Source organism: Brassica napus, chromosome A3, assembly GCF_020379485.1.
Source record: "Brassica napus cultivar Da-Ae chromosome A3, Da-Ae, whole genome shotgun sequence".
Lineage (NCBI taxonomy): Eukaryota > Viridiplantae > Streptophyta > Magnoliopsida > Brassicales > Brassicaceae > Brassica > Brassica napus.
This window is the reverse complement of record NC_063436.1, coordinates 37,060,483-37,071,629: the sequence shown is the minus strand read 5'-3', so window position 1 is coordinate 37,071,629 and position 11,147 is coordinate 37,060,483. Positions and strand designations below refer to the sequence as shown.

General features: G+C 41.4%; 1 protein-coding gene across 1 annotated transcript; it reads left to right on the top strand.

Annotated features, from left to right (window-relative positions):
* Nucleotides 1-8,788: 8,788 nt before the first annotated feature.
* LOC106442702 (5'-adenylylsulfate reductase 2, chloroplastic) lies at nt 8,789-10,868 on the top strand. The gene is made up of 4 exons (XM_013884356.3): nt 8,789-9,048; nt 9,131-9,271; nt 9,380-9,509; nt 9,578-10,868. Exons 1-4 carry the CDS (start codon nt 8,967-8,969, stop codon nt 10,596-10,598), a joined length of 1,374 nt encoding a protein of 457 aa, XP_013739810.1. The 5' UTR covers nt 8,789-8,966; the 3' UTR covers nt 10,599-10,868.
* Nucleotides 10,869-11,147: the final 279 nt, after the last annotated feature.

Below are 11,147 nucleotides of genomic sequence, written 5' to 3'. Positions count from 1 at the left end.
TCTCTGCCTTGAAGCGATAAACCATGTCCTCCCTGTGGCTCGTCTCAAGGGCTGAGCCAAGCATGTTCCGACCATGCAAAAACGACTAACGTCTTTAAAAAAGAAAGAAACTATCGCGAAGTTCCTAAAGAAGAAAGTAACTAACCCAGTTGAATGTGAGATCCTTCCGCGACTACCTTGGACCTTCCCAATTCGTCCACTGACGAAGGAGGATCGAAACTTGAGGGTAAACCAGCAAACAACTCGTTAAAATTCGGAATAGGTACCGCCCTCGAACCACTACCATCACCATAAGCAAGGTCCGAGTCCCATCCTAGAAGAATAGAGTCATCTACGGAAAAATCTATATCACCAAGATCGATGCCGTTACCCTTAGAAGATCTCACGTTCGTTTCCTCCGCGGGAACGTCACAAGAAGTAGGATCATCGGACTCAGAATCACTATCCGCTTCTACGCCCACTCCAAGATCGGGATGCACGAGTCTCAACGCATTGCAGACTCTCCTATGCGTAAAGAAGGTCCAGAAAAATGGACCATTCCTGAGGAGATCCCTCATTTTGATCACGTCTTCGGGGAATGGGTAAAGAGGGTTGATGAAGGGACTATCATTCGGCTTGCTCAGGAACAGTGTGATGCAATTCTCTTCGACGGATGCAGCGTTTACACGGACAAAGAAAAAGAACTTTGTCCACGAGTTAGAGTTGGAAATAAGCCCCTTAATCACCGTCATATATTTCCGAGCGACCAACCGGTAGAGGTGCGGTTTCGAAACAAGTTGCAGCCTGAAGATCTCTTCAAAGTGGTCAGTGGTAAGGGAGAGGCCATGCTCATAGCTCAGAAGCATGACGCCAATGAGATGCTGAAAACTGCTGGGATTCAGCTGGCTTATCGATACCTCGAAACGGTCCAACACACGGACTATGATTTCAGGGATCGGAAACCACAGGCAACAGCGCACCAAGAAGAAACCCTCTGGGGGATTATCAACACTTTTCCCTCGACAAGGAATTCGAAACTCTACCGCATCCGAAATCCGACAGAATCCCCGAACGGCCTTATAGAATTCACTGGTGCTTTTGCTCGGCGTGCCTTTTTCGACCGAACGCTGGTTCATGACAGGAAATGACTTCTCGATAGGGGGAGTAATCGAACCACCATCGGCAGGATCCATCGAGTGGGGCACGAACTCGGCCTTCGGGACAAGAATACCGTCGTCATGAACACCCTCTGACGAAGAACCACGGGAGGTACCTCTTTTCAAAGTCTTTTTTCTGCTAGACATCTTTTAAACTTAAAGAAAAAAGAGAAGAAGAGGGAAAGGAAAATTTTTCTCAAGAAACTTCTTATGAAAATAAGTGAGTGAAAATTATTAGGAGAGTTACCTTCCTCCTTATAGGCATTAAAAATTACTATTTGTTTGCGGATAATTGGATATAAACTTCGTCCAAATACACCTATCTTGCCTAAATCGCCAAACCGCGCGCTAGAATCTCATCGTAATCCACGATTCTAACAGGATGGGGGCTAACTGTTGGGATCACAAACGGACACGACGAAGTTAACATTCAAATATCCGTAAAAATCGGCATGAACTCCTTTACGAAAAGTAATCCTCGTAAAGAAATATTTACGAAGAACTTTGCGGTGAAATCTTGCACTAATCTCGGTTGATAAAACGCCATAAAAGGATCCAAACAAGGTCGCCACGTAGCGACCGGTCGGCGAACGAGCCGGTCGCTACGTACCAACCGACCAAGCCATCGACCGACCCGCGAACGAGTCGGTCCCTACGTAGCGACTGACCAAGCCACTCGATCGGTCGCTACGTAGCGACCGAACTGTCTCGGAAATCGTTCAACGGGTACGACCCAAATCCGTGCATTCTCGTATGTTCCTCAATGCTAGCTCCCCTGTACCGCAGCCATAAAATTTCTCACTCCCATCGATTAGAGTTATCACTTAAACTTTACGATAAAAATTGCGGAAAGTTTATTTTTATCGATAAAAATCGTGATAAACGTTTCGAGTCTACAGACGGCCCAAATAGGTCTAAAACGTGATTAGAAACTCACTTACATTTTTTTAAGGAAAAGCCCATAGATACTATGGCGGTTTATACTTAGTCTGCAAGAAAAGATAAATGTCAAATTTCCGCACATAAATGTTAAGTTTCCGCATATAAACATGAAGATCTGAAAAAATGGAATATCTCTATTTTTAACTTAAGACGGCTTAAGGGCAGGAAGGGAAAAGCTAAAAACGACCTCGGAGGAGTATATAAGGAGTCCTAGGCGAGAGGCACATGGAGAGAACGTTTTCAGAGGAAACTTAACACTTAGAGCAATTTTAGGCAACTTTATGTTTTGTTATTCGAGCTGCGACTCAATTAGGTTTTGCAGTCTTAGGGTTTTACAACTAGGAATCTCGCCGACAACTCTCGTAGCCCAGGCTCTTACCTTGTTGTAACGCTCAAACGTGAATTCAGAATAAGATCTATTTTTCTCTCTTTTAGATTTCTTATTTTTCTCGTCTTTATTTCGTGTTCTGATTGCTTGGCATGTGGTATCCGCGACCTCTGGGAAATTAGGGTTTTTCTAACTTTCCTTATTTAACTAGAAATCGACAGTGCGAATTTCGGTTCCCACACTTCTGGTGCGAATCCATGTGTCATTTACTACCGTGGAGAAACCACGATGTTTGGTTAGGAATTTGAAGGGTTGGGTACCAGCTTTGGGTAGGGTAACAGTTAGGTCTATGAGGCAAGGGCAGTGGTCTGAGAATATCTGAGGGAGGAAGGTTGCGTGGGCATGAGGGAAGGACAAGACAGTGGAGTTGTTTGCAGGCTGGATGTTAGTCCAAGTAAGGCTAGGCTCACTGTATCTCTGATCAAACACCCCCGACTGGAGCAGACATTCTCGGAAGATGAATATCTGATTATCAGGAGAGGTGAAAATAGGGAAAGATTGCTCAACTGGGTACAGGATGTGATTAAAATATCCTCCAATCATCCACGCATGGCTATCAAGAATTAGGGAGCTTTGAATCTCTATTTACTCTGTACAAAGATCAATTTTTTCCTCCGATTCATTTGAAGCATACACTGCTGTGTAGTAAAAAGGTGGCTGGTTTAGGAGAAAGAGCAAGCAGGTGAGAGATTGCCTACTCTTACAGACCACTTGAATCATGGCAAGGGTTTTCCAAATCAAGATGATCCGTCCATCCTCATCCTCAAAATGGTTTGAAGGAAAGTTCCAATCCGGGCAAACTTTGGATATTAAGGGGTTCAAAAATTGTTCTTTTATATGAGTTTTTAAGATGACACCAAAACATTTTCAATCCTCTTTCTTCCTGAACTCCCTCCTCGTCCTTCCTTAAAGCGTTCTCGCTCCTCCCCTTGGGTTTGTATATTTCTTTCTGTAGAGGGGAGTCTGAGGCTTAGCAGAAGGGACTTGGAAAGGTTTTTTAGGTTTTTCAATGATTTTATGTAGGTGATCAGTAGAGTTTTTGGATGAGGAGGCAGGGGGAGGAACATAGTGGAGACATTGTCTGACTATATGGCCAAGCTCGTGGAAGTGAGAGCACATCGGAGGAGTTCATGGATAGTGGACTTGCACTTCTACTACCTCTCTACTTTCACGCTTAAATTCTACAACTGATGGAAGGGGCTGAGTGAGATCAACTTCAACTTTGACGTGGGAGAGAGTTAAGCTTACAAGGTTTTTTGTAAAATAATCAGTCTTCTTTGGTTCTTCGACTAATCATGCAACTAGACTAAGCCCTTCCTCATGTCTCAGGTCCAAGAGAACACCGGTGAGATGAGACCATATTTTTATTGCTCTCGGTGGGGGAGTAGCCTCTGAGTGTTCCGATGACCATTGAGCAGTGTGAAACATCGAATCGCATACATACCAAATGCACTTATCCAGAATTTTCTCTTTGAGGTACGCATTCGGTATTCGGACAATTGTTGATCTGTTGAGGAGATTGTTGTGGATTTCAAGATTATTTTCTTTACCCCACATATGGTTGAAAACACTCTGAATCTGATTAAATGGTCGAGCTTTACTATTGTAATAGCAGATAATAAAATATTTGTGCATTTCTACCCCTTTTTGGAACACATAATCCAGAGTCACTATACGAGGTCTCACGGTTTCAGACAAGGCGACCGGTGCAAGATGACGGAGGGTTTTGTCCTCTGCACGGCGCAACCTTTGGACAAGTGAGCGGGTACTAATAGTTGATTGGTATGGATTTTGAGTGGGTGGGGGAGGGGCGATGGTCGGAGCTTGAATGACTGGAGGAGAGTTTTCAGTAATGGTGTCGGAGGGTGTGGAGTTTATTTGGCTATGAGGTTTTGTTTGTGTGAAGTGGAGATGACGATTTTGGGTTCAAAGGGATAAGGTTTTGAGGATCTTTACTAGAAGAGGGTAGGTGATTTTTTTGGTAGGATTTTGAGATTCAGATCTAGGAAGAGTAGTTGAATGCTTCAAGAGAGTAATTTGCGTTTTTTCAAGTACTAGTGGAGAACTAGCACATGAAGGAACATTTGGGGGATGCTGAGCAACAACACCAGTAGGGGGTTAAAGGATTTCATCAATTCCTTACTTTTGGAGAAGGATGAAGAATCAGTTTTGGCGGAAAAGGATTGTGGTGGATAGTCATGAGGGGAGAGGACGGGGGGTTTGAATCAGGTGGTCGGGAGGAAGGGAGGGGGGAGGGGGTTCTCCGGCGGAGAACGACGGTGAATTCGCGGTGGAAGCGGTGGTCGGAATTTTCTAAACGTTATTCATTAGAAAAAGAACAAGAAAGAGTTTGACTTTTTGTTTTTTTTTTTCTTTTCTTTCATCTCTTTCCATTTTTTATTCCATATTACTCGTATTAATACAAATCAAGTTATATATTAATATTTTAATCATTATATAATTATAATTATATAAGTATATTTAGTAATCATTTCAAAAAGTTCATTGTATACTTTAAAAACAATAGAAAAGTATGTATATTTAAGTTTTTAAGTATTATTTCGAACGGGTTATATTTTAATCCATTAACTACATAATCTAAACCATAAACAATTTACATGAAAGTTTGCGTGAAAAGTTTATATAAGTTTCAAATATCTTATTTGAGCTAAGGATAAATTCTCTACTTTAAATTTCGCAATTGTTATGTGATGATTCAAATTTTATAAATTTTATATCATATTTTGTTTAGATATTGCGAAACGCGACTTATTATCTAGTACTCTAATTAAAAGATTTAAACTGAAGTGGAAAATTCAAAATTTGTAATCTATAATAATAATTTGGAGTTTTCTCCCACCTCAAGCAGCCACGTCCTCAAGGAGAGGGGTGCTTTTCTTGACACGTGTCAATTCGCTGTGGTATGTGTGTTTGTCACGCGTTTCTTTTTATTATAGATTTCTTACGCTCACGCGCGTTGCGTTTTGTTGCGTGAAGTGCTATGGACTCAACTTGGGTTTCGTCTATATTTTTATAAATTGAGCCCACCAGTCATTATTTATCGGAAGCCCTCTATTGGACATTTATAAAACGTGCAGGCCCAGATTGTGGTTTTGAAGCCCGTGACATAAGTTATTTTTTCTGATTCATTAAAGTTAGGGCAACAGTCAACTGTTCATTTGTCGTCTCCTGTTACCTTCGACCATCGCCTGTATGTAACGGAAGACTTAACGTTTTGCCTCCACTATCCCCAGATTTATTGTTAGCTGTTAATGATTACATTGAAGCTAAGCTCTGAATCAACTTCCCATCTTTCTAGCTTCCCTTCTTCTTCACCATTTCAAACACTATATATATAAGCCTGCAGAAGAAGTCTCCGGACAGCTTTATGTCTCGCTATTTCTCTTTCATAGCATACTATACTTTAGAGCGTAGACTAACCTAGCCAATCCCCCAAATAGGTATGTCTGAGTTGAGGTCTGGGAGATGTAAGGATTACTTCATGACCTGTGTCCTCGGTTTATAGGAAACAAGAAAGGTGGAGAAGGAATTACTTCTTTATTGCATCTGTGATTTCTTGAGTTAATTGTGAAATGTTTGTTTCCTTAAGCTTTATTAACTTTTTCCTTTTTCTGGCGCAGTCAATCTCCACCACTTTCAAACACCATCTCCGAGAAGTCACCAGAAGTAATCATTACTTAAAACTGACCATATCACCTGTCTCTATCCGCTTCACGCCTCAAACCATCTTCGTCCAGGTTACTGAAACCATTAACCATATCCCATCAGAGGTCTTCATGTTTCGTAACTATGAGCAACTGATGCTACTTGCTAATACCAACCCTCTTTTACCAGGTCCGTAACAAAAATATTGGTTGGATTGGATACATTTCTTAGACAAACAAACGCAATGCCGTTTGGTACAATTGTTGGTGAAGTTTTGGGCATCAAAACCACATACAACGAATCAACGATGAAACCGCAGACAATTCAAAGGATTATGATTAATGCATATCTCCTCCACTCTGTCCCACAGGTTAAATCTGAAACTTATCTCCTCCTCCATCAGTACATCATCTCTGTAAACTTGAATCCTTTTAAATATATTATGGTAACAGACTGTGGATTTCCTTTGCACTGGTTGATGCTTCACTTCCTGCTTATTGATACTACAAATGGTTGGTGCTTCACTTCTTGCTCGAAGTGCTCAAGAAGACAAGAATGCTTCAACGTGGATTCACATCGTTCACATGTTAAACTTGCCGTGTTTCAAAAAAAAAAAAAAAAAAACTTGCCATCAGGAAGCAGTTGGGGTCCTTAGGTGATCGATCCGACAACACATTTATAAGATATTTTGGTTGTCTATGTGAAGCAGTATTTACTAACCACGTTACGCATTGACCATGTCGTTCCTTTTGCAGGTACCTTATCCAGTTCTCAGTCTCTGATGGAGCTGAAACAACTGTCTTTGTGGCATTTGATAGAGAGATGACAAAGCTAACCAATGCACGTGCGGTAGACATTGGCCAACTAATTGTAAGTTGTAACACCAACGACAACCACAATGAAATCATGGCAAAATTCTTTTAGTAGACAAACTCCATTGAATACGTGAAGTCATCTTCCTGCATGATCCAGGTGTTGGGAAGCCAGAGCTAATAACCATCCCACAGTTAGTCAAAGACTTGGTTGGCATCACTTTCAGTTTTCAGGAGAAGCTTTCACCGTTTAACTCGCCTCCAAGCATCAGTCCTTAACCATATCACGGATTTGTTACCGCAACCAGCGTTCACTACTACCAAACTTTGCAGAAAATGCAAGTCTAACCAAGCTAAATATGTTCTCTCCTTATGGTTATATAGATTGTTCTGGTGTTGTATGGTTCATGCCGAGGGGGTGATAAGAACAATCCGGGAGATCATGGAGCTAGGGCTGTTTCATCTAAGACGTCCATATGTGTCCAAAGTTGCCCCTGGTATGGTACCTCAGCTGGGATAGGTTCTTGTGGAGATATAGAAGGAGCAACATCCTCAAAAAACTGTCATGCCTGATGAATCTGTGAGTGGTGCCATTCACAACTATCGACTCTGCTGATCTTTCGGAGGAAGGGGGCAACGGCAAGAAGCCACGCAATGCTTAGCTTTCTAGCTCAGGGAGTTGGGAAACCCAAATGCTCACAGAAGCTCACATCCATAGGATTTTAGTTTACTTTTGCGCTACAATAAATTTGTTTAGGATTTCGGTGATATCTTGAATCATGACATCTCTGTTTTTTATCTTCTCATTTTCTTAGCTTTCATACTACGTGACTTATTGGGCCCCACTCCTTTTTAATAAAATTCCACTTCTCATGTTTCTCAGCATCAATTTTTGAATATGATAAGAGCTAAAATCTTTCTTTTTGAAAACCTCTCCCCTTTTCTTACGAGGTTGACACTACTTTTCATTTACAAAACAATCATCAGCCCACTAAGGTTAATTGTAAGAAAGAGTCAGTAATGAGGTTTACTGATGATCCACCCGATAACAAGGAGGTTTTAAATTAAAAACATGTTGGATAAAAAAACATAAGGAACCTTTTTTTTTTGAACACAAACATAAGGAACCTTACATGACAAATTATCTAAGGAAATGTAGCTAATATTAACGATCATAGGACTGAAATATATTCAGTGGTAATAGAATTTCATAAATCCTTGACCGGCTCCCTTAAAAACACTGTCTGAGCATCTAAATCGATTATCCAAAAGGCAGGGTCAGTAGCTACTATGTTCTTTCAACTGGCCTGCTGTAGTATCTCTGTTTAATCTAGCTCGACAAACCAGAAAACACTTGCAAGAAAAAAAGAAGAAGGAAGAAACAATCACACGTACTAGCAGGTGAGTTGTTATGATTATATTTGTAACTATATGAAAGATTTAATTTCCCTTTCAAATTCTTTATAATTATATTTGTAACTATATGTTCATACAGATTTAATTAGAAAATTTTGAGTTCCTAATAAATATCAGTGTTAGTGTTTTTTTCAACTCAAACCACCAAAAGTTAGTATTACAATTTGATCTTACAATAAAACATATTATATTAATTATTTTGAGTATAAAATAAATTTATATTTTATAAAATTAAAATATATTTTAACATAAAATAATTTTAGTGTAAATTCACCCGCCCGTAGGGCGGGCCAACCCCTAGTAAGATTTATTCCAGCCGTGTGTCATTTCCAAATTCAAGGCCGCCACATATCACACACCAGTGCTCACCACGCGATACAACCACAAGAGCTGAGTTATAATTTTCAAGATTTAGCTTCAACCAATCATAAGTAAACACGTCAACAAAACGAATCGATCCGTAAAAACATCCAGATTCTTAGAGCCTAGAAGTAGGCATATTCGGTCGGCCATTATTTAACGCGGGCTTGTATCCAATCTACTCATCTTCCCTGAACAACAACCAAAGAGATTATCTCCTTCTGAACATTTTCGAATCGGAGAGTTATGGCCTTAGCTGTCACTTCTTCTTCAACTGCCATCTCTGGATCAAGTTTCTCACGCTCTGGACCTTGTTCTGATCGTAAAGGTACTTACTAGCTCCTCATTCTCAAAAACGATCCTCAGATGGTGTTCACTGTAACCTGATGATGTGCCGTTCACTTTCGCAGCTCTTCAAATCTGTTCGTTTAGGTTATCTGATCTATCCCATGTCTCACAAAGACGTTACTCTCTCAAATCCCTAAAGGCTGAGTCACCACCTACACGCAACGACTCTTTGGTTACCCGTGCTTCGACCCTAATCACTCCTGGTTCGTTACGATTCGATTTTTCACATTCCGATTAGTACTAAACCATCTAGTTAGACAAGTGTTAAGCAGACTAACAGATTTTGCTTAATTGTTGGATTTTGATCCCAGGAGTGGAAGAGAAGGAAGAAGACGTTGAGGATTTCGAGCAACTCGCGAAGAAGCTCGAAGAGGCTTCTCCACTTGAAATCATGGACAAAGCTCTCCAGAAATTCGGAAGCAACATCGCAATTGCTTTCAGGTAAAACAATCGAGTCAGTTGAAAGAAGTTGAATTTGAGATATGAATCTTGTTTTTATTTTTCTTCAGTGGTGCTGAAGATGTTGCACTGATCGAATACGCTCGGTTAACGGGAAGGCCCTTCAGGGTTTTCAGCTTAGACACAGGGAGGTTAAACCCCGAAACCTACAGGCTCTTCGATGCCGTGGAGAAGCAGTACGGGATCCGAATCGAGTACACGTTCCCTGATGCGGTCGAGGTTCAAGCTTTGGTGAGGAACAAGGGTTTGTTCTCTTTCTACGAGGACGGTCACCAGGAGTGTTGCCGTGTGAGGAAAGTAAGACCCTTGCGCCGCGCTCTCAAGGGTCTCAAAGCTTGGATCACTGGACAGAGGAAAGATCAGTCTCCAGGGACGAGATCAGAGATCCCGATCGTTCAGGTTGATCCGGTGTTTGAAGGGTTGGATGGTGGTGTTGGGAGTCTTGTCAAGTGGAATCCTTTGGCTAATGTCGAAGGTGGTGATGTTTGGAACTTCTTGAGGACGATGGACGTTCCGGTGAATGCATTGCACGCGCAAGGGTATGTTTCTATTGGGTGTGAGCCGTGCACTAGGCCCGTGCTTCCGGGTCAGCACGAGAGAGAAGGAAGGTGGTGGTGGGAAGATGCTAAAGCTAAAGAATGTGGTCTGCACAAAGGGAACATCAAGAAGGAAGATGACTCCACCACCGCGGATTTAGCACCTGCTATTGTGCATGATATCTTCGAAAGCAGCAATGTGGTTGCATTGAGCAGAGGAGGGATTGAGAATCTGTTGAAGCTTGGTAACCGCAAAGAGCCGTGGTTGGTTGTGCTTTACGCTCCTTGGTGCCCGTTTTGCCAGGCCATGGAAGCTTCTTACGTCGAATTGGCTGAGAAACTGGCGGTCAAAGGGATTAAGGTGGCCAAGTTTCGGGCTGATGGTGACCAGAAGGAGTTTGCCAAGCAAGAGCTTCAATTAGGAAGCTTCCCGACGATACTTCTCTTCCCGAAAAGCGCTCCGCGGGCAATTAAGTACCCGTCAGAGCATAGAGATGTGGATTCGCTTATGTCATTTGTGAATCTTCTCCGGTGAGTTGTGAGATTGGAAAGTTAAACAGTGTGATGAAGAATGAAGAAAACTGAGATGAAGGATGATTTCATCTTGAGATTGTGGATCTAAAAGAATAAGCAAAAGCTATGTGTTCTATATGGTATTGTAGGGTTTATAGACTCTTTTTCTGTCTTCTTGTCGTTAAATGTGTTTTTGTTCTTTCTTTTTTGAGTTTTACTTGAGAAGGAAAAGGATCCATGTAATGGGATTTTGTTGATTATGTTTTTCTAGATATGTGATTTTTCTACAGTTTTTGATGCGTGCACTTCTAAAGTCTTTACAAACATCCTTCAACTTATATGTCAGCATATAGTGAACTCCACTAAAACATATCTAGGCCTAGGAAACAGCAGAGATGAGTTAAGTGCTGTCATCCGTGCATTGGATATTCTGCAGGCTGTAGCTTCAAACCCTGCAGTATTTGGATACAGCGAGGAGAACAAGATTGTACCAAGGTGTCATGTAATCAAAACTCTCATGTCCAAAGGATAATCGAATGTGAACTCCCTGCAATGTCACTTGTGTTGGCGA